The sequence below is a fragment of the Alosa pseudoharengus genome, unplaced genomic scaffold (assembly GCF_046254945.1).
Source record: "Alosa pseudoharengus isolate Yale_2024_CS ecotype anadromous, Long Island Sound unplaced genomic scaffold, YU_APseudo_1.1 YU_APseudo_1.1_scf_10, whole genome shotgun sequence".
NCBI lineage: Eukaryota > Metazoa > Chordata > Actinopteri > Clupeiformes > Clupeidae > Alosa > Alosa pseudoharengus.
In genome coordinates this window covers 36,259,326-36,283,656 of record NW_027468565.1, presented here as the reverse complement: position 1 = coordinate 36,283,656, position 24,331 = coordinate 36,259,326, and the positions used below count along the sequence as shown (strand labels likewise).

The 24,331-nt window shown below is 42.8% G+C and overlaps 1 protein-coding gene across 1 annotated transcript in view; it reads right to left on the bottom strand.

Annotated features, from left to right (window-relative positions):
• Positions 1 to 3,474: 3,474 nt before the first annotated feature.
• Positions 3,475 to 24,331, bottom strand: part of banp (BTG3 associated nuclear protein) — a 58,787-nt gene continuing 37,930 nt past the window's right edge. The window contains exons 12-13 of the mRNA XM_076271287.1: positions 11,191 to 11,334; positions 3,475 to 3,638 (exon numbers count right to left, since the gene is read on the bottom strand). Of these exons, the coding sequence (XP_076127402.1) occupies positions 3,516 to 3,638; positions 11,191 to 11,334 (267 nt within the window). The 3' untranslated portion in view covers positions 3,475 to 3,515. The remainder of the gene's footprint in view (positions 3,639 to 11,190; positions 11,335 to 24,331) is intronic.

Here is a 24,331-nt window from a genome sequence, read left to right as displayed (position 1 = left end):
GTGTTTAATGTAAAGTAATGTAAAGCATTTTCTTTTTCTTTTGGTTTGCTTTATTGTCATCATTGTCAATTTTCTTGCTTTCAATAACAAATTTGACATTTTTGTTTTAGCTCCATATCTTTCCATTTCTGGCACATTTGCAGCATGAAGTCTAAGGACTAGACAAACTAACAAAAACAAACAAAAAAGTGCTCCTCATACATTGCACCTATGGCCTTAATGAAAATATGCTGTACTGGGAATGCTGAAAAGCATGTTGTGCCGGAGTGGTTGTCTAGATCGGGGTGTTTACAACATGACTCAAACCAAGAGTTAAGTGAACTGAACGTTCACACTTAAGCCCTTGATGATGTGCTTAAATTTCTTGGCTGCTGCAGCCTAGCAGTGTCCCAGACATAAACAGTCCGCTGACCTTCTTCCACTGGTCGCACGATGGACACCCAACTGAACTCGACTGACACACTGTTTTAAGGCACAATGCCGACATGAACTCTCCAGCACGCTGTCCCAGTTACAGTTTAAGACAGAGCCTTGGGCTGGAAACTGTTTATGTAAGATGGACAACCATTGATTTATCATCCAATCCTGGACAAAAAAATACTATATTTTTTTAAGTGTTTTTGGAAATTGTCATTTTATTTTATTCCAAATATGTCTACTTGTTCTTGTATTGAGATAAAATTGTTATTGTAAAGTCGTAAAATAACAGAATAACAGAAATTTTGATACTGTTAGTTCTCTGTGCTCGCTCATTCATGATATGGCTATAGCTCGGGTCAGAGAAGGTCGTGGAACTCTGAGGTGGTGGTGTGTGAAAAAGGGTGCTGAAATGTGATCCACGAAGGATAAAGAGCAGGCTTGAGGTGTAATGGTGGTGTTAAGACAGTCACAGACAAGAGAGGAGTAAACTCTTTACCCTCTCCCCAGCCTTCTGTCGTGTGTCTGCAAAAAGGTCCAGTTATCTTTATCTCTCTCTCTCTCTCTCTCTCTCTCTCTCTCTCACACACACACTCCTGCCTCTTTACTGGTATGCTTTTGCTTTTTCTTTTTTTATCAGGTTATCAGCCCGACAGCCAGCAGCCCCCATGCCGTTGCTACGACAACGGCCCCAGTTCACTGGCCATCTCCCAGGTTGTAAAAAGTGAAGAGTCCAAGCCGTTGCCTCCCTCCTCCTGACTTTGGAAGGAAAGAAAAGCCAACCAGGTCCCTCTTGATTTGGGTTTGGATGTGGGTGGGGGTGGGGGTGGGGCCACAGGCGGAGAGGGGACTGAAGAAGGCCGTCTGTGAAGGCTGGAGAGGGGACTGAAGAAGGCCGTCTGTGAAGGCTGGAGAGGGGACTGAAGAAGGCCGTCTGTGAAGGCTGGAGAGTCGCCCATGCCAAGATTTGTCCTCGCCACAGACCGTCAAGGGGAGACAGAACGACAGAAAAGGGAAGAGGGGTAGACAGAGAGCGGAAAGAGCGACGGGACTAAAACAAGAGACAAAACAGGAGGGGGGGGGAAAAGAGAGGTAGAGGGACAAGGAGAGGGGGGGGGAGAAAAGAGAGGTAGAGGGACAAGGAGAGGGGGGGAGAAAAGAGAGGTAGAGGGACAAGGACAGACGGAGAGAAAACAACGGGAAGTGGTGATGTTTTTATCAACTTCTGCCCTGACTGGTTCTTGCAGTTCTTCCAAAAAATACCATTACATCAGAGCACGCGTGGGAAATCTCCCTGACACTCCTAAGAGCTCTGTTTGTCTCTCTTCCTCCTGTCTCTCCGACATACATCACAGGCTCTTCTCGGCGGACCCTCCTCCGCCTTGCTCTGCTCTTCGGGGATCTCGGACAGGGGAGACCCCAGAACAATGTTCTCGATTGAGCTGCGAGGGAGTGTCGTGTACAAAGAGTGAAGCTAAACCTGACCGATCCCCAACGACAAGGCCAGCAAGCCAGCCTCTTGTGCTGTAAGTTGAATTTTCATCATCTGCCTAGCCCAGCAGAATCACATTCTAACATAACATTTTGGCAAGAGACACACAACTCATCTTCGAATTATGCCATCATACAATGATGCACACATTTCTCTTGACAACAGATATGAAAACAAGGCTTGCATCTGTTGAGGTCTTACAAAACAGATTTTCCTAGGAACAGCCTAGCACAAGCAGTACAGCGCAAGAAATTACCGTAAGCCTCCAAGGCATTGTGTTATTGTCCAACAGAAAAATATGCCACCTTGGAACATCTGCATAAGCATATCTCTAAACACCTGGCATCTAATTTTCTTTCTCAAGCCACAAAGAGTACTCAAAATCAACCCTTGACATAACTCAGCAAACCAAACTCTATTGCCCCAGTACTGTAGAGCAAAAAACAAAAGGCCACAGGCCACCGTTTCAGTCAGCTACTGTTTCTGTTTAAAAGACAGGCGGACTTAAAAGCCTCAGAAAATGGGGGCCAACTGAGTCCTAAGCAGCCCACAGATATTTATTTACATCTTTCACACACGCACACATACACATACACACACACAAACCAAAACAATAGCATGAGAAACAAAGCTGGATTTCATATTCAACACAAAGCAAGTTCATTCTTTCCGAGATTCTATTACCAAAATCATGTTTTCTATCAGTCATCTGCCTTCTACAAAAACGCCACAAATATATTTGGCATGTTTCAATAAGGTACGAGGACACACAAGCATGTTATGTGGCTTACCATTTTGAATGAAAACTGGTTACAGTTGGACTAAGAAGAACTAAAAAACACCAAAACAAAAGGACATGAAACAAAAACAAACAATACAAAAACAATCTGACGGGCAAAGAGAAAGACAGCATAAATGAATACTGGAAAAGAAAGGGTTATGTGTAACACTGTTCTGTAGGTGACCTTCATGACAAACAAACAACACTTCACACGGCAAAGGGCGTGAGAAGAGGGTCTCAGCTTGGCAAGAGTCTTTTATTTTTCCAAGGAGAAAAAAAAAAAAAAGATTAATGGAGCTGCTTAATTCCTTTCAAATCTGCACTTCGCCGAGGCAGCGATTAAACAATGCAATTTGGGCTCGAGGAGCTGACGGAATTATGGCGTCTGATGGAGCCAGCACTTTATCTGCCCCCGCTCAGACACCACCGATGAAGGAGCTCAAAAATGCCTCTCGCCCACCCGCCCCTCGGTTCAGCGCGTTCCAGTGTGTGCCAGACAAGTTATTAGTAAAATAACAAAGAAACACAAAGTCAATACAAAAAAAAAAAAAGAATCGCTACTCTGACTGAGCCAAGAGGACTGGAGAAGGAGCAGCTGCTGAACTGACTGCCCAGCTGATTTGTGGGTATTTCATTTTTAGTCTTTTTTTTCCAGTTTTTCCTCCTAAACTCCCCTCCTTCTCTTCCTCTTCCTCTTCCCTCAGTGGCTCCGGCCGTCAGGCTGGGCTCAGTGTTCGTCTCCCTGCCCGCAGACAGACGGGGCAGCGTGTGTGTGTGTGTGTGTGTGTGTGGGGGGGGGGGGGGGGGGGGGTGTTGTTAGTGTCCTCAGGTGCCTACGCTGCTCACAGGCATCTGGATCTGCACCACCTCGCCGTTCTCCCCCTGCTGGATCTGGATGGCGTCCTTCACTTCCATCTCAGCTTGCAGCGCAGGGGCCAGACCATCCGCCTGAGAGAGAGAGAGAGACAGAGAGAGAGAGAGAGAAAGGGAGATTAAGAGAATTAGTGTGTGCTTCACCTCACTGTGTGTTCACTGTGTGCTGAGTGTGTTTCACTAATTCACAGATTGGGATAAATGCAGAGACCAAATTTCCCTCACGGGATCAAAAGAGTATATATACTTATACTACTATACTTATACTTAGGAAGAGTATATATACTTATACTACTATACTTATACTTAGGAAGAGTATATATACTTATACTACTATACTTATACTTAGGAAGAGTACATATACTTATACTACTATACTTATACTTAGGAAGAGTATATATACTTATACTACTATACTTATACTTAGGAAGAGTATATATACTTATACTACTATACTTATACTTAGGAAGAATACATATACTTATACTACTATACTTATACTTAGGAAGAGTATATATACTTATACTACTATACTTATACTTAGGAAGAGTATATATACTTATACTACTATACTTATACTTAGGAAGAGTATATATACTTATACTACTATACTTATACTTAGGAAGGCAGAGGGGGGCACCATGACAAAGGGAGACAGGCAGAGGGGGAGAGAGATGGAGAAAATCTGTGATGTACTTGCACATCCATCCTCACACACATCCATAAGATATATACACTGCTATTGCTCTTCTCTTTTATATAATGTGGTTTCACAGAGAGAGACTAACATTATGGATAAGAAGACAGATCACAGGAAAAGGTCACAGTTGTCATTTATCTCGGTAATTATGACACAAGTGTCACAAAAAGTCAACTTGGAGAGGTGTAAGGGATGAGAGGATGAGTCATCGCTGAGAGCGGGGGAGACAAAAAGAGAGATGACCCAAATGGATGAGTCATTCCTTCCTTCCTGGAGAGCCAGAGTCTCTCTCCCCGGCACACCTGCCAGCTTTATTCCTCACTCAAGGATGACCCCCCAAAACAAACAGACACAGACACACACAACTCCTCATACAAATCCAGAGAGCACAGCTGTGCACCAGTCCTTCATAGCCTACTTCAGCCCACACATTGCTGGTTCACAAACAGCACACCTCATTCAGCACTACATCACCAGGTCTGGTGACCACTCACTCACTCTCTCTCTCACACACACACGGACACAGTATAGTATAAGTATATATACTTTTTTGATCCCGTGAGGGAAATTTGGTCTCTGCATTTAAAGCAACACCAAAGAACTTTCCCTCTGTCGCACGCACGCTATTTGTTTATCCAGCACCGGCTTTGCAAATAACGATGTCCACAGACAAGGTAGAATATTTTGCATGACTTATAAAAGTATGATGTTTTGCGACATCAGATGGAAGTCAAATTTGTAGTTTCTTATGTCTCATTCCATCGAACTACAGATCCGCTACCCGATCTGGCAAACTTACATAGTGCGGTTATAGCCGATAGAGGGCCGCAAAAGCGAATGCAGAATTGCCGTTCACCCTGTTACGAGTTGATGAACCACTGAAACGATTTTGGAAACATTATTTTAAGGTACAAAAAACTCTTTGGTGTTGCTTTAACCCAATCGGTGAATTAGTGAAACACAAACAGCACACAGTGAACACACAGTGAGGTGAAGCACACACTAATCCCGGCGCAGTGAGCTGCCTGCTACAACGGTGGCGCTTGGGGAGCAGTGAGGGGTTAGGTGCCTTGCTCAAGGGCACTTCAGCCGCGCCCACTGGTAGGGGCTCGAACCGGCAACCCTCCGGTTACAATTCCAGAGTGCTAACCAGTGGGCCACGGCTGCACACACCCTCACTGTAATTTGAAAAGGTTATAAATCACAGCAGGTGTCTTTCCAAGTCCACCAATTCCCAGCCCAATTGAAAAGGAACTGAGGTGAGATGAACTGTGCGTTTTGCTGACCCATGAAGTGCATATCCTGGTCAGACAGGGGCAGCAGCATCTGCAGAACGCTACCATCAGCCTGGGGTTCCTTTGACCTTGCTCATGGGCCTACGTTGCCAGACCAGACCTCACCCCTCCCACACACACGCACAAAAACACAAACAAACACACACACACACACACACAGGGCAGCTGCAGGTTCAGATGTGTCTTATTATCTTTGGGAATTCCACTCAAAACCGACACTGCCCAGCACTTGAGTAACCGGGGTCTGATCTGGCAGTTAACTTAAAGGCGGGGGGGGGGTCACATCGTTCACCAAGCTGTCAAAAGGTAGCGAGCAAAAGACCTTTTCTGACCGGAAATATTTTATTTCTGTCTGTTTCCACATGTTTTTGTGATCGGAGTCGTCTTATGGAAACTATTAAACAAAAAGCAAGAGAACAAAAATCAGAGATAAATAAATAACAAGCATAAGTAATTTTCAAGTGCTTGTATAACTGCTACCACATGTTTTCTGAAGTAGAATGCGGCATGGTTCCCATAGTTGAACACTTCACGTTTAAAAATGGATGACGCCCTGCTTGTACAACCTAGCTGTTCTCGGGGAGAGACCAGGGCAGGTTGGCTACTTCACAGAATTCCTCTGGCTGCAATCCTGTGAAATAATCTGATGTCGTTGTCCAGGTGCTTTGTGTCCCACTTGCTTTTTTGTGCTCTCACTCACTGGGAGGTTTCTAAGCACCCCATGACTGGGATTAGGTAAACAGAAAACTACTAAGTGGGCTTTTCCTTATATATTGCGTGTGTGTGTGTGCATGTGTGTGTGCGTGCATATTATCGCTGTGTGTACGAAGATATACTGCATGAATGAGTAACGTTACTATTAGGGGTGTGAATCTCTCATGTAAAAGACGATACAATTTGCATCTTGATACATGGGCACGATTCGATACAAGAAACGATACATGTTCATAAAAAACGATTCAGTACGATTCGATGCGATGCGATTCGATGCAATTTGATGCAGTTCAAGAATGGAAAGCATTCTGAAGATTTTTTATAATTTGCTCAAGGTGCACATTAATTTTATATTATCAGTTATCATGGTCATGGTTGTCAATTAGGCAAAAAAATGAATATGATTATCTAAACTGAGGTTTGTTTCATATACTGTATTGAAATGAAAAAAGAATAGTCTACATTTCAACACAGCAGCCAAATACAACATATTTTTTTTTATAGACTTTATAGATTTTTTATAGAGTTATATCTAATTGTTTTCATGGAGCTGTAGCCTTGTTGAGGTAAGACAATACCGAAATAAAATAAAACAGTGCTTAAGACACTCTTGGCCTTTTCTCATATAGCCTACAAGAATAAAATAGGCCTACATATCAATGAACTCTCTGGGTTTATTTTGTTCCAACGGTAGACCTAATGCAGAAACCTATAATGCCACAAGTCTGAGTGAACATGAACAAAATAATTGGCTAATAATTTGTGCATCGTTTTAGCAAAGGCCAAATTATTATTTAACATTAAGGAAATCCCTTCATCAAACGTAAGGCTATACTCTACAGACTATCGTTGCTGTTTAGTGTTTAATTTCGCGCTGGATTTTGAAAAACAAAAGAGTAAAAACTGTAAAACAAACGACCGAGTGCGAGTTGTCACGTGCTTAAGTTGCAGTAAATGTATGGGTAATAAGGTCATTTGACAACTTTGGGCAATGAACGTAGCCAAAAACGAACTGCATTACCCACAATTCCGTGCCACGTATAGTTTCAAAACCGGACGTGGGATGAACGTGCTGCTTGGAACGTAAATGAGAGTCTGAGCGAGCAGAAAAGGTTGTGAACCGATTCGTAACAAGTAAATCGATATATAACGACCGGTTCATTTCAGTTTTATTCCGATACGGGGCTTCACGTATCGATGTAGCCGTATCTTACACGTTAAAAACGGATACCGATACGTATCGGTTAATCTTTACACCCCTAGTTACTATATGTGTGTCTTGGTTGTCTAACTAAACCAATCTACACTAAGTAAGCAATAAAGCGTTTTAAGATCCTGCAATGTGTCTACCATCACGCCTAACCCAGTGCTTTTAAACCCATTAGGAGATAGCAATGAGGAATAACCAACTTGATTGCTGCAAAAAGCTACAATAAAATCCAGACAAATGAAACAAACAACCTCCTTTTCCCTTGTGCCATACCACTCATTCTGTCTCGCAGTCCCTGTCATTACATCCTCTCACAACTGCAGACAGTGTAGCAGGATGAATCAAGGCCTTTTAGCTTGTACCAAGGGTGATCATCAATAACTGCCTAATCCTATAAAAATGATCAAAACCTGATGTGATCGCTGACTTAGCTGGTAGTACAGAATACTGAAGGGCTGTTGTTCTCGGCCGTTTTTTATTTCTTTATTTTTTTATCAATGTCCTCAGAAATGAGCCCACTGTCTCCATCCAAGTGTCCAGTGGCCAAGAGGGTGGACAGCAGGGTAGTTCTGCAGGCTCCCAGCCTTCCTGGGGAGTGGAGGAGACAGCTAGGGAGCGAGAGTAAGGCCTTCTGGTCTACATTATGCCCTCCTGCCTGGAGAATCTGAAATGCAACAGCGCTGGCACATTCACAACTTCTGCAAACAAAAACAGACTGCTAAGTCTTGTTAGCAAGGCATTGGGGGAAGTAGGTCAATGGAGTGACCTGCCACAACTCCTCACAGGAAGAGACAAGGAAGAAGGGCAGAGAGAGGGGAGGCCTGCTTTCAGTTTAAAGTGCAACAGCTGGACTCCCCCAAAAAGCAGCTTTGTTTATCAATGGGCAGCTGGACCATTCTGCGCTCACATGGCTGTGGAGGAAGGGGAACAACGCACAAAGGTACCAAGTAATGGTGCACTTTTCAGTACTGTGCCAGTCCAATGTCTCTGTGTGTGGGGGCGGTATGATCCCTGAGAGATTTGATGTTGCCACTTCAAAGGATTTTGTGGTGGATACCCTCAGTGCACATCTTCACCGTCATGCCACTTCCATTCCTGCTAGCCTCTCCCTCTCTCTCTCTCTTAGACTTAGAATTTATCCCTTAATTACTGCTTTCCCTCACTCAGTCTGCATGCCTCCCTAACTATGGCTAAGTATATGTCTGCCGGGATGCATGCACGAGATTGAAAGACTGTGATCGTCTGTGAGAGAGAGAGAGAGGGAGAGTGTGTCTATGTGTGTGTGTGTGTGTGTGTGTTTGTGAAAGTGAGAAATAGAGTTCAAAGATCTACGACACCAAAGGCTGTGTCTTGGTTTAAAAAGTGAAACCATTTTATGACCGAAAGATTGATAACCAATTTCAAATTCTAAACCTTGCCTCAAAAAGAAGAAGGGGCCCATGCGACTACATAAATACACAATGGCTCCTTCAAGACCTCAAAATCCTAAACCCTACACCCAAGTCTCCATCTCCCACCATATACACTGAGCACATGAGCAGTGGGCCCTGTTCCATCAAGGTCTCTGAAGGCGTCCAGGCCTCCTCAGTGCACTCTCTGTGCCTCTGAAACACCACAACGGCATCATGAGGAAATGATTACAGATTTCTGCAGATAGAGTGAGTGAGGGAGGGAGGGAGGGAAAAGGAGGGGGGGGGTGTGTGTTGATGTTTGGGAGAATGAGAAAGAAAAGGGCGATCGCTTAGACGTTTATTACAGTTAGCAAAAACAAACTGATGTGATGTGTGATTAGGCCAAATGAGCAGGAGGACCAGGTTCACCTCATGGCACAGAGTTGCGAGAGCGGATGCTCTGGGCTGGCGTCCAGGAGGCAGGGTTCGCCGGGACGACGCGCACTGAGAGGGCAGCTCACCGCTCTGCTACCTCTCAATCGCACACTGAGAAGAGGTGTTTAGTAGTGTGTGAGGCATGCGTGAGTGTGTGTGTGTGTGTGTGTGTCTCCCCAGGTCTCCCGGTCTGGGAGTTTTACTATAAAGTCTGTTAGCGGCGTTTCTCAATCATCTTTCTCTCGAGTAAATTGGTTTGACTTTGTCAGGAATTATGAGTAGGCATGACAGGTGGACAACCTTCCATTACATTTTAAACAACGCGAACTATGAAATATTACAGAAGCAGCGTAGAAACTCCATTTCTCCGGGCCTGTGGACCTTATCAAAAGCTGGAGACTCTCCCAGGGAGTTTGGGCCTCCTTGCCATGAGAATACAGTTGAGAAACACCAGTCTAGAATCCTGACAGCAAACGTTAGTGAATGATTCATAACTACAACAGTTGAGTTGTGTGTTACATGTTTCAAGAATGTCTGTGTTTTTTTGTCTTTATGAACTATTGATGACCTTGGAGGAACTATTTTCCACACACCCAGCCAGTCCATGGTGCTGGGAGAATTCGGTTGGGGAAAATCTGGTTCTGGTTTTCCTCATATTCTTAAACACCTTTGAATGCCGGATCAAAGGTGCATCTCTCTCAGTCTTACCACCCAAACGCAGGGATTGGTACAAGATGTGTTGATGTGGTGTGTCCTAAATAAGTTTTAATTACCAAAGGAGATGAGTCTGCCTAAGATGTCCAAGTTATCTGTCCAAGTGTCTTTCCATATCACTACTCTGTTAACAGTGAAGGAAAAAATAGAAGATTATATTTATTGAAGATTGATAGTCCATCTTCATTACTGCACAATTAAGCGCTGTCGCTACCATTTTACTTGAACTGTATGGGATACCATACAGTGATGTACATGCTGATCCTTCCCTGACAGTCATGCCTTGCTATCTTAGTGGTCTTGTGAAGGGAGGACTTTAGAGGATGTCAATTACGAGACATTGTCTTTCTACACTAAAATGAAAAACTTCACTTGGGGAATGTATTTATGTCAAGTGTTGTTATCCGACTTTCCTTTGAAATTAAATGAACACTTTTGAAATATCTTAAAAAATGTCTCTGAAAACTGCATGATGAATGCATATGTTAATATAAGATGGCAAGATTAAAACTTTTGAACTATGCTGAATCTCTGGCATACACTTCACTGTCCTTATTTGGTGGTTGAAAACTTAATTTCTTTAGGTTTCCAGTAATAAGAATTTATATGAAGCCTTGTATGGACGCCAATCAAAGTAACCACAAAAGTATCACATTATGGTTGGTCAGATTTCAAACAACACAACAACGTTAAGCCCCACTACATGTCATTCGATGACATTACTAGTGCTCCATCATACCAGCAACTCTTAATGTATCTACTGTGATGTACATTAGTTACACAATAGCCATACGTTTGAATCAGTATGTATATTTTCAGGGAATAGAACCCATAATCTTGGTGTTGTTCTATCCTGACTGGCTCTGCCAGTAGTCTTGCCAGCAGAGCCACAAGAACACATTGTTTTAGTCCTTATTCTGGGTACACTCTGTTGACAATTTGCTCGTCACTCAGCATTAGTCACCTCAACAGTTTCATTTATTTTAACTTTCCTGCACGGCATTTCAACATCACCAACGCTATTCTGCCTGTAATCACTGGATTCCATTAACATTCCATGTTCTTTCATCGCCAGTATCTTGAAGTCTGAATGAGGCTTCAGTTATTCAGGCCCCATGCTGACTGCTGCTGAGGGGGAGAGATCTCTGTGGGTCTGTTTGTTTCTCACCTGCACGGTGGCCGTGTGGTCCGTGACAGGGGCCAACTGGACGTACTGCACCTGGATGTCGTTGCCCTGCAGGGGAGAGGCCTCCACCCCGGTTGCCCCCGGATCGGCCGAAGCCACGGCGATGAGCTGTGGCCCCCTCACAACCTGTCACAAACCAAACACAAAATGTGCCCCATAGTCAGACATAGTTAAGAACTTTTGTATATTAGTATCCTACTCATTATCATTATCTTTATATATTATGTCATTGTCAGTTTTACCAAATACCGGCCTGAGGAAATGAATCACCGTTCTTGTTTTATTTGTGTTTTTTTCCAAGCACGCTTTCATCTCGAGTTGATATTACTGTTGAAGCTGGGGGGGGGGGGGGAATGTTCCCTTGACACCATGTGTGGGGTGGGAGGCTTGGTGAGTGTGTTTGTAATCACGCTCTGACGAGTTCAAAGGCACAAGCAGAACTTTCCCAAAGTCAGGAGACTTTGCATTTCAGTCATCGCCCACCACCACAACCACCACCACCACAACCACTGTCTCCAAAGGAGAGAGAGAGAGAGCGAGAGAAAGAGAGAGAGAGAGGGAGAAAGAGAGCATAGCAGACAGAGAGAGCATAGGAGAGAGAGAGAGAGAGCAGAGAGAGAGAGAAAGACAGAGAGAGAGAGAGCAGAGAGAGAGAGAGAGCATAGGAGAGAGAGAGGGAGAGAGAGCACACGAGACACTAGATAGAGGGACAGAGAGGAGGAGAGAAAGAGACAAGAGTGAAAGAGAAGGGGGGGGGGGGGGGGTGTTGGTGTCGTCAAGTTCCAGAAGCAAAAGCGGGCTGTAAATCAGTCTTAACTACGTCTCTGTGTTCTGTGTGTAACCATAAGCCCTGCACTCTAATTAGCACCACTGCAGTGAGACACACACACAAACACACATGTTCTCAAATCCATCTCCCGTGCCAGTGTTTGCATCTGCATGCACCTCATGTTTACAAGATGACAATGACAGTAACACTGATAGGCGTGCACACCTCACTCACTCACTCACACACACACACACCCACACACACACACACACACACACACACACGTACTAGAGGTGGGAATCAATTTAATTTACATTTATTCATTTAGCTGTTGATTTTATCCAAAGCGATTTATACATGAGGACTGACATTCAAGCTACGATGCAAAAAGTGGACCTCAGATTACCAATACATTTACAATACAAGATAACCAGAGGAATGGCATCCCACAAGGCACTAGTTTCTTATTTACGATGCAGCTTTGTCTGCACTGTACATACTACCACACCTGGTGTCACCAGTTACAGTATTTTACCGCCTCTCTCTATTCCTTTCTTTCACTGTTATCTAAAAAAGCTATGTAAACATTAATGCTTTCCCAAATTACACTGTTATCTCAAAAAGCTATGTAAACATTAATGCTTTCCCAAATTACACTGTTATCTCAAAAAGCTATGTCAGGGTATATGCAGGAATCATAGAGTTGAATTTACTACTTTTTACTACCTTTTTTACTACCTCCACAATATTTTTTACTACCAACACGACATCAAGCAGCAGCCCTTTTTTTTGTGTGTGGGGGGGGGGGGGGGTATACAAAGCACCACTTACTACTTGCTATAAGGTATAAATCATAAATATTAGGTACACTAATAATTTCTAATTGTGATCATTAAGTATGGTCATTGTCAATGACAATGTATTTTTGTAGTGTCGAGGAGTTCAGTTTCAGTTGTCCTTACCTTAACCCTAGCTCTTGAGTTATCCTAACCAGCCCTTAGCCCTAATAAGGTGAATGATAACCTTGGCACAAATGACGCTAAAACACCAAACATGTGTGGTGAAAAATGAAGAACAAACACCACCGAAACAACTCTAGTCTAAGGATAGGCCCAGAAATCTATATATAAAGCCATTATTATTGGTATGGTATTGTTGTTGCACATTTGACACAAAGCAGTCCGTGAAAACATGCACATCAGTGGACTGCTTTAATGCAAAATTTAAAACTATGATTTCATTGCATTACTCAGCATGGATGCACGATGCTTGCATGATAAATACTTCCCAAAACAACAGTTAGGTAGGTAGGTAAGAATGCCATTTAGGAGTGTAAATCAAGTTTAATCACAATTTGATAAAATATAGATTCTTTAAGCCAATGATTTGATTATTTTCAATACTTCAAAATGTGTAGCAATGCGATTCGATGCGTTACTGGTCTGTTGTCGATAGGAAATGATAGATTTTGGTTAGTTTTCATGGATTCAAATGCCAATATTATAGGCTAAATTATAAGCCAAATACTGAACATTGACTGTGGAATCAAGTAGGTTACAGAGTTTCTTTCCCCCCCTAAAACCTCCTGTCACTAGCTAGATGCTTTCAAATTTAACATGGTTTTAAACTCATATGTTGCAGTTTTCTGTCACTGCAATAAAACTAGCCTATTTTGAATATTTTGTATAATTTGCTGTTCCTTTTATGAGAACAATTTAACTGATCAAGTTTTCATAGGCTATTGAATGATTTAAATGTGAATGCCATAAACTTAATTCGCCATTAACTAGATTCGCGTGGTTCTTCACGCAGTTGTCATCTAAATGCAGTGTTTTAGGCTATTCAAAGAATTTCACGTTCATCACTCAGTTGTGGTGTAGGTCTGTCTTGAGTGACCGCTGTCCCTTTAAATGTCTGGGACTTTAAATAACGGGACTTTTAAACTGCATGCTGTTTTTGTTGATGGACAGTTCCGTCTTTGATTCAGTTTTCTACCGTTTTAATAAATGACACGCGCACTTGCGTGGTTAAAAGTAAGGAATTGTTTTCACTCGTTTTCTTGCAATTCCGTTACATTAGATACTAGGTCTAGGTTACGTTAAAAAAATGTTGTCGGTTACAGTGACTAGTTCGAACTTTGTTACTGATGGGATAGGTGGAATTTTATTGCATGGTTCTGGATGATCACAGTCAGATGGCAGCGCTACCGTCAGCTGAACGAAAGCTTAGGCCTACACTAGTCAAGTCCACAGTTGTTAAAACTTCCAGCTGAAGTAGCCTAGTGTAAACTGAGAGAGTTGCCTCCTAACGGAGTGAGTGTAGCCTATATATTTTTTAGCTGCTATCCGAGTGATAGGCTAGCCTAGGCCTACATCTACCGCTCCTTTGCTACATGAACAAATATTATTAGATGAGTGACAGAAGCACCGGACACCAGACCAGCAGGCCCATATGATAAACGCAGCTCTGGTAGCCTGCGGTAGGGCCTAGATGACGTGAAAAACGCGAGTCGCCGAAAAGCATCCCTGCATCCCTGGCCCCTAAAAAACTCTTCGGATCTGCACGATTCATATAAGTCGCCCAAAGCAACGTGAAGGAGACACCGAAAAGCGTGTTGTTTGTATCCCTGTAATATCAACTGAAGCAAAAAGGCGAAAATGTTGTTTGTTGGCTGTCAACCACGGAACTCTACACAGTTTACTTCTACGTCATTGCTATCGACTCCGACTCACTCAGGTCCTGTTAGCACGTATATATTTTTTAATTAGGCAAGATGAAGTTAAAACATGTAGACACAAATATTAAGCAAAATGTAAACTCATATATTGAGGTGGTGATGAAAAATTTACTACCAAGTCAAATTGCATTTATTACCTTTTACTACCTTTCAAGGGCCTTAATTTTGGTAGATTCTATTTACTACCTTTTACTACCTTTTACTACCGCGCGGACACCCTGTATGTAAACATTAATGCTTTCCCAAATTACACTGTTATCTCAAAAAGCTATGTAAACATCAATGCTTTCCCAAATTACACCACAAGCACAGATAGACAGATAGATAGCTACTATATGACTAGTCTAGATACTGTAGATACTTTATTGAACGCGAGGGAAATTTTAAGCGTTGAGCAATCTCTACCGCAATACCTCCCCTTCTCCCTGTCTCGACTGATGTGCAGACATAAAATGGTTCCCGTAAGCATGGAATGGTTCCCGTGAGTGTGGAAGGTTGCCTAAGACATGAGGTGAACTTCTGTATCACCAGTCTGACTCACACAAACACTATTTCTTTCTCATTCTGCTCAATCACCCATACCTGCTTTCCTCTAACCACACACACATACCAGAGAGTGAATTAATCTGGCTCCTTAATTAGCCCTTCTATCTGTAGCTCCCTTAGCCCATTTGCGTTTCATCAAGTGACAGCTTGTTGTACACATGCCGGCATTTTAAGTGGAGATAGATGTTTCCCTGAGTCTTCTAATGAATGTACTGAAAAGATTTAAGAGACATTAACCACATGGGCGAGGCACATTTTGCCTTTGATAAGCCTGTCTACCTGCAACTGTAAAACCTTACTAACAATGATAAATGACTAGCTGTTCAATCTCTTCCAACTCAATACCCGGATTCTGTCTGCAGAAACGCACTTCTCCATGGGCTTCAGATCCTCTTCCCTGGGGATTACGCCCCATCGGGTCTGGTCTCAGCCTCCGTCTGCTGAGTCACTTCACCTCGCCAGCTGTTCACCTTGAGGATGTTTCACTGAGCCAGCCTTAACGTTTCCTTGCCTCAGGTTCTCCTCCGCACAGCACGCTCCCCTACCATGCCAAGTCTCGGCACACTGTGTAAACACCAGATGGATGCCGGCAGGCTGACTGAGGCATTCCTCATGGCTACCATCCGACGTCCCGTGAGTGGGCAGTAGGGGGAATCTGCTTTCTCTGCTAAATAATAAGAAGGGCAACCCCACAAAAACCACCAGCCCTTACCATAGACCCTCCTCTTGTGCATGCATAACCTTGGCTTTGATGTGAGTGAGTCACTGTCGTGCCTTTGGGTTCGGTTGAAACCAACCCCCCTGGGTTGCCCCGGCACAACTTGGCCACAGAGACTCCTGTGTCTCCTGACTATCACATGCCTGTCACCAGCGCACATCTGGTCCTGTGGTACCAATTAGGTTCAGCCGTCTGACTCCTTGCCCTTAAAAGCCCTGACTCGGGAGCCACTGGGGGGGTCAGGAGACCCAGAGAAAAAGTCACAGACTCAGCGAAGACACATCAGACATCCAACTGATCAAGGGGCTGTGGGTCTTTTTAAACAGCAGGATACTGGGGTGTGTGTGTGTGTGTGTGTAGGGTGCAAAGGATACCACTGTGGCAAGAAGAGGAGGAGGAGGAAGGATGCGCTGGCGTGTGTCTGTACGATTTTGGAAGCACATTCAGCAGAAAAAAAGGGGGTAATGAAAAAAAGATTCTGCCTGGATCCGGGGGAGTCATGGCCGATGGAGTTGTTTTTGCATTTTCTACTTTCACATTCCTCCACTAATCTGGTCCTCAGGGTCCCAGGGAACCAACGTCTGGAAGAAAATGGCGTGTTCACACTCTCTCTCTCTCACACACACACACAGCCTTTTTTTGCTAACATTACCTCGATGGATTCTAATAATGAATTGCAATAAATTAAAATTACACCAGAGAGCCGTGAAAAAAACTCTTCATTCTGCAGCAATAAAAAAAACACATGCTCAACAACAATGTTCCCACCATGAACATCAATGATGTGATGAATACGCCCGATCCAGTCTAGCCCAGTCAATTACAGACCAGTCATGCATCTCCTCCTGGGTTTTCTTCTCCATGACCATAACAAATCTGAGGGTGGGCTGAGAGAGAATTGTGTGTGTGTGTGTGTGTGTGTGTGTGTACTGTATCAATAGATGAATGTGTATTGACCATTATCTATACGAGGGTGAGAGTGGAAATGAAAGAAGAGCTTGGGAGCAGGCTCAGCAGGTGACCAAACTGTCAACGGCACTGTAAAGAAAAAGAACCAGCTTGTCAGACATGCTTGCATTCTCAGCTGTGAGGACACACACAAACGCACACTTGCACATACACATACCCACACAGATACACACACATACACACACACACACATTTATTGTTTTGGAGCCGAGTTTATAATCCCCTAGGTGGTGAGCGATTCCCATCGCCTGCATCCTGTTAGCATAGCTTCAGCTCCTAAGCCCCACTCCCCTCTCCATACCCATTTGGCATCGTTGCTCATATCAGCACGAAAGCCCCAAACAAGAAATAAGCCACCCCTCTGAATAGAATTCCACCAAACACAAAAGGTCTGTGATTGGTCCCTATATACATAATTACTCACAAGCAATCACACATACCATCAATCATGGCTCAAAGAAAAACATACTCCGTTTCACATATAAACATACAATGTCGCACAAGGATGTGCACTAGCGTTTCTCTGTTTTTGAGTGTGACTTATAGGTCACTTATTCCTCTTAGACATAACTTCCTCCACCATGACTTTAAAAAGTCCGCCACCCAAACACTCACACTGCCCCTTTGAAGAGGCACAATAAAGCTCTGTAAATCCACCCGTGTGGTGAGAGGCCTTTCCAATAACATCGGGTTTCAGGTGGACAGTTAATGATTTCCTTCCGGTTAAGTACGCGATTGCGCAGAAGGAAAAACAAACGGTGTGGATGCCGTCCGGAGTCGCAGTCCTCTTGTCCTTCTTGTGGTTTCCTGTCTCTAGCCTTCTGTGCTCAACCCTGGCTTTCATCTGTAGCTCACACACACACACACACACACACACACACACACACACACACACACACACACACACACACACACACACACACACACACACACACACACACACACACACACACACACACACACACACACACACACACACACACACACACACACACACACACACACACACACACACACACACACACACACACACACCTCCTCCTCCTCTCTGCCGTGCTTGCCTTTCCTCTCCCTAGAATTTGCACAGTATGGTAATACTATTAGGCAATACGTACTTATCTACCTGTATAAAAACAATGTAGACATCATAGCTTACATCCTTCACTCTTCATCTTAGCCTTCATCCTTATCTACATGTGTTCATCTACATAACCCACTATCCTAATTAATGGTAACGCTTTAGAATAACATGTGCTTATTAGGTATTAACAGTGCATAATAAGCAGTTAACAATTCATTACTAACAGTTAGTTAACTGTTGTTATCCTTTAATAACATTAACTAACTGTTAACATGCAGCTTGTAAGTGTTAATAAGCAGCCTTTTAAGTTACTTACAAGCATATTTGTTAACAGTTGTAAGTGTTAACAAGCAGCTTGTTAATGCTTTTTAATGGTGTATAAGACAAAGAGGTGGATAACTAATACGCTTATAAGACCTTTCTTACCTATTTGTAGTACATTTTGCAGCCCCCCAATCTAAAGCGAGGACCATGTAGCCTATAGTTCCACAAGCCCAACCTCCTATCTCTCTATATACTGTATCTATCTATCTAGCTTGGTTTAGCTGTGAGAAATGCACCTTCAAAATTGTTGCAGTGAGCAGGAATCGAACCCCTGTCTCTCACGTCAAAGAGTGCATCTCTACTTGTTGAGCTACACTATTGTTCCTAATGTGCTGATGAAAATGTTCATTTTGATTCTATATTCCGATGTTCTATATCATACTAGCTATGCTTTTTACAAATATGTTTCTGATGGAAAAGTGGTGTTTAATTTCCTTAATCTTTGTTCAGTGAACGCATAAAACAGTTTGTCAGTTTGTCAGCAGTCTAAAGATATGCCAGCTTTGTATATAGTTTGGTTACCTAGCAACCGAGGCTTAAAGACGATAAGTGGGTGCATTCAAAGCTCTGGTTCAAAGTTGCAAACATAGGTGAACGTTTGTGATCGATTTGAAACATGTTTCAGTTTGCCTTGAACAGAGGCGAACATTCGTGGTCTGTTTCTGCATTAATTAAACACCACTTTTCCATCAGAAACATATTTGTAAAAAGCATAGCTAGTGTGATATAGCACTTCGGAATATTGAATCAAGATAAACAATTTCATCAGCTGTATAAGAAAAGTAGTGTAGCTCAACAAGTAGTGATGCACTCTCTGATGCAGGAGACTGGGGTTCGATTCCTGCTCACAGCAACAATTTTGAAGGTGCATTTCTCACAGCTAAACCAAGCTAGATGGAGAGATACAGTATATAGAGAGATAGAAGGTTGGGCTTGTGGAACTATAGGCTACATGGTCCTCGCTTTAGATTGGGGGGCTGCAAAATTTACTACAAATAGGTAAGAAAGGTCTTATAAGCGTATTAGTTATCCACCTCTTTGTCTTATACACCATTAACAAGCATTAACAAGCTGCTTGTTAACACTTACAACTGTTAACAAATATGCTTGTAAGTAACTTATAAGGCTGCTTATTAACACTTACAAGCTGCATGTTAACAGTTAGTTAATGTTATTAAAGGATAACAACAGTTAACTAACTGTTAGTAATGAATTGTTAACTGCTTATTATGCACTGTTAATACCTAATAAGCACATGTTATTCTAAAGCGTTACCTAATTAATTTATAAAGTACATACAGATTACTTGAAATACAGTTGGATCCACTATCCACTCAGCTGTAAGATTGAGAGGGTCACTGAGTATGTGGCATCCACTCAAACCATACTGAGGGTCTTCAATAAGGTAACATTGTTATAGTTGTGTGGGTCCAATGAGGAAGGGACTCCAACCGTACCTATGATAACTCGGAGCTCAACTGTCCAGCCTGAGTTACCTGACTTGGCTGCAGAAACCGCACCTGGTGCTCGTTCACTAGAGCACCTGGATCGCTCAAGTGGCTTCCGTTTGTAAGTGGCGGAAGGGGTTAACCCAGAGAGTGAGCTCCTTCTTCAGACAGCGGCCCTGTGGGGGCGGAGGAGAGGGATCCGACAGCTGTGGGGTCGTGAGCGCCACTGCTCTGCTCCACCCACAGAGCGGATGCTCATCACCAGGGCCAGGTCGGAGAAAAATGAATATGCAAATAATATGGGGCCGACAGGACAGGACGGGCCGTGCCAGCCAGAATATTCTGGTTGCTATGACCAAGAGAAAAACAGTGAAGTAACTAAATGAGGAGAAGAAGATGAAGCGGGAGAAGGAGAGGGGGGGGGGGGGGGTGTAGTTGAAATAAATCTTTCTAATGTTGTAATGCTTTAAGCAGCACCACAGGCCGCCAAAGAGATACAGCAACCGGAGAAGAGGCAGAAAGCAAAACAACAGTGGACTAATGCAAAAAACATTCGGCTAGGCCGCAGATCGAAGCACAATAACCAACTGTGCAAACAAGTTGGCTTCCCGGGCCCTCCTTCCCTTTTCTGTCGTTCCAACATAGCCTGGTCCATGAAGTCATGCTCAACTCAATAATGAGGAATAAAGCTTTGCTTTTATCTCTGAATCTGTGATTGAATAATAAAGGACTCTGCTAAATGGATGTTTTCTACAACCCTCTCCCCATCCCACACAGTTGTGTCCCATTAAAAACAGTGCCTGCAACCTGTTGATAAATCAATCTTAATCCTGGCAGTGGAGTCATATTGAGACACGTTTATAGTTTATGTAAGCATTTAGAGCATAAGCATTGAGATACGTTAAAACTGATTTGCACTTCCCAATAGGCCAAGGGACCTTCAACCTGAATGAATCCTCCTCATTCCCACAATACTCAGCTTTCTTTGTTGCATGGAGAACAAAAGCGAATGTGCAAGAGGGAGTGAGAGAAGAGAGAATGGAGAGAGGGAGAAAGAGAGAAAGAGAATGGAGAGAGGAGAGAGGGAGAGAGGGGAGGAGAGAAAGAGAACACAAACCAGAGAAGGCTGAGCTGCAATCTGCTTCCCATCAGCCTTAGTGCCTCACTCCTACCCATTCAGGTTCGTATTAGAGAGAGAGGGATGGGAGTGGGGGGAGAAAAAAGGAAATCTTTGGAACAGTCAAGACTTCCTCTCCAATTGCACAGCCGTCAACAACATCTGCATCTGTGGCAGACCTGGCCAGGACAGATGTGCAGAACAAACCAATCCGAGGGAGAAGGAAGGGGAGGTCAGAAAGTCACCATAGAAACTGTTTCAACTCTTCATTTGATTATGTGTCCCTCCTCTGACACCAAATTACCAACAACCCCCCCCCCCCCCCCCCACCTACTCCAACCTCCACCCCGGCTGCCTCACAACACGTGAGAGACCTCTGTCCCAGTCCCTGCACATTCAGATCCTGTCCTTTTATATTTCGGACAACACAAGCAGCACCACAGACCAATCTCTCACCACAGACCAAGTCTCAATGGGGGTCTCATGGCCCCTTCAGCTGAGCCCGTATAAATCAGCAGGCGGATGTCCCTGGCGAGGACGACAGCATGTCCATCCGTCCGCTGCAATCTGTGTCTCTCGCCTAGAGATGGACCCACAGGTCAAATCTGGTTCTTATGTGGCCACCTTTGCACTAGCAAAACACACCTGCAAATCCACATCCATATATCCATATGTATCCACATATACACAGTAGGCACGCACAGGCACACACTCATGTATACACACTAGGGCTGGGCGATATGGCTGATATTGCAATATTATAGTTTTAAATAATACATTTTAAATATAAAATTTTAGTGTGTTTCACGATATACAATATATATGGCAATATTTACAAATTTCCTCTAAAGGACTTCATGAATTCTCACTTTCACCCATGTTTTAAATCATACCAGCATGATGCAGTAGGCTACAAATCAGTCTAATCCCTGCAAATTGTATCTGCATTAAAACAATATTGGTTATTTACAGGTGATTTCTATTGAAACATGTTTTTATATTTGCATGTATAACTGATTTATCACAATAAAATTGAACAAATAAGAGTTTGGTTCCAAAACGCTATATCTCCATTTTTTTATTAATAAGTCTAGTAAGCTATTGAGTTGTTCATTTCAGAAAATATAAATACAATTGCAGTTGTGTTGTTTTGACTGAGTAAAGATAAATCAAATAGCAATAACCCAAATTTAACCAAAAAAAAATGATTTATGAAAATTCATTAAAATAGAGGATATAGCGTTTTGAAACTAAACTCTTATTCCAATGAAGCAATTGCAGGAAATCATATTTTGGATTGAGTGTCTTGATTAGTTTTTGGAATCCAGATTTTTCTACTACTCTTACTCTTGATATAGTTAGTTATTGCGGCCATGATTTCCTTACATTTGGGACTTTGGCTTTGGAGAACGATGTACTCACAGTCATTTGCATTTGGAATGATTGTTTCAGTGTTATGTTTGGTGTTGGTGGACATTCGGGCGTTTTAGCCTACTTCGTTTTGTAGTGGGTGGCATATCAAATGATAAAACAGGCTGCTTGTAGGCTACTGCTACTTTTTGTGGCGACATTTATTACATACTTTGCGGATGACCGGTGCTTGTTCGACGTCCACCTGGCGAAATCCAAACAACTGCCAGATGATCCCTTGCTATTTTGTTTTGGAACCGCTTCCATTAAACTGACTCACTAGTTTCAAAAACGTCAAAGCAAATGTTGCCGCTTTAAAAAAAATAGATGACAGTTAAATACTCAGTGTTTGTGGTATAAAACTTAACTGTAACTCACATAGAGCAAACAGAGATATATTGAGTATATATAGTATATTGAGTATATATAATATATTGAGTATATATAGTATATTGAGTATAGTATATTGAGTATAGTATATTGAGTATATATAGTATATTGAGTATAGTATATTGAGTATAGTATATTGAGTATAGTATATTGAGTATATATAGTATATTGAGTATAGTATATTGAGTATATATAGTATATTGAGTATAGTATATTGAGTATATATAGTATATTGAGTATAGTATATTGAGTATATATAGTATATTGAGTATATATAGTATATTGAGTATATATAGTATATTGAGTATAGTATATTGAGTATATATAGTATATTGAGTATATATAGTATATTGAGTATAGTATATTGAGTATATATAGTATATTGAGTATATATAGTATATTGAGTATAGTATATTGAGGCATCAGCTCTGTGGCCTTCAGTCTGCCTGCTCAGCCGATGCGATGCGATGCGATGTGATGTGATTGTGATGTGATTGTGATTGTGATTGTGATGTGATGCTGTGTTGCTGGAAGTCACCCAGCTCTCCCGATGACTCCAAAGCAAGTTGTTAATGAAGCGGGCGGTTAATGAAGGCATTACCCTGTAAATGCTTGACACCTGGGTAGGATCTGGTAGCCCGCACCAACCCTTCCTCTCTTGCCACAGCCAGAGATCAAAAGAGCCCAGTTCCGCTTCTTTCTTCTTCTTCTCTTTGTCGGCCTTTATGGCCGAAACTCTAAACACCTTCAAGATCCATACCACCAGCCAATCAGATGTGGGCAGCCATCCAGTGGCCAGAAAAACAGCTGTAACTTACGGTGGAAATGTAACGACAGGCCTGAGCTCCTCTGGAGTTGAGCAGGGCCGTCATGTGTACAGAGGGAAAACACACCAGAAACAAACAGCCTCCCAACTGTATGTTTCATCCATCAAGCGCTTTTTTATTGTTTGAACTCTAGGAGTGCCTTGAGCTTGAGAGCTTCATCATGCTTTTAATTACGCTGGAGGGAGTTTATTTTTTATCCTCCATGTAATGTGCTGGGGGGAGGAAGACTGGAATCATTCTCAAGAGTAAGGCCATGTGTATAGTATCACTGTGACCTGCTGAAGGTACACAGGAACACATTAGGACACAGCAGACCACTGCATTGCTTTCCATCCACTACACCTGCAGTACCCAGAGCCCTCTAAACCTTCATTATGATCCAAAAAACTTGGCATAAGCGCCAACCCAACACCCCCCCCCCCACCTTCCCCTTACCCCACACACACACACACAAATATCACCACCACGCACAATTCTGTCTTTATATTTTGCTTCAAAAGTCATAGCCTCTTCCTCCAAATTTCTTTCTGATTTCTGTCAAACAATTACACCCGCCTATCGATTTCCATTAGGAAGTGGGGGAGAGCGAGGAGGAGAAAATAAAGAGATGCTTCCCATCTTCCTTCAGCAAGACAGCAGTCTGCCGCACACTAAATTTTGCCTTCACACCACCGCTCTCTTCAGTCCTGTTCAGCAACGTGTCTAAACACCACAGAGTCTCTCGACTTCAATTAGATAGAATAACAAAACACAAGGTGGACTTTCTCCTCCATCCGCTGACTTGGCA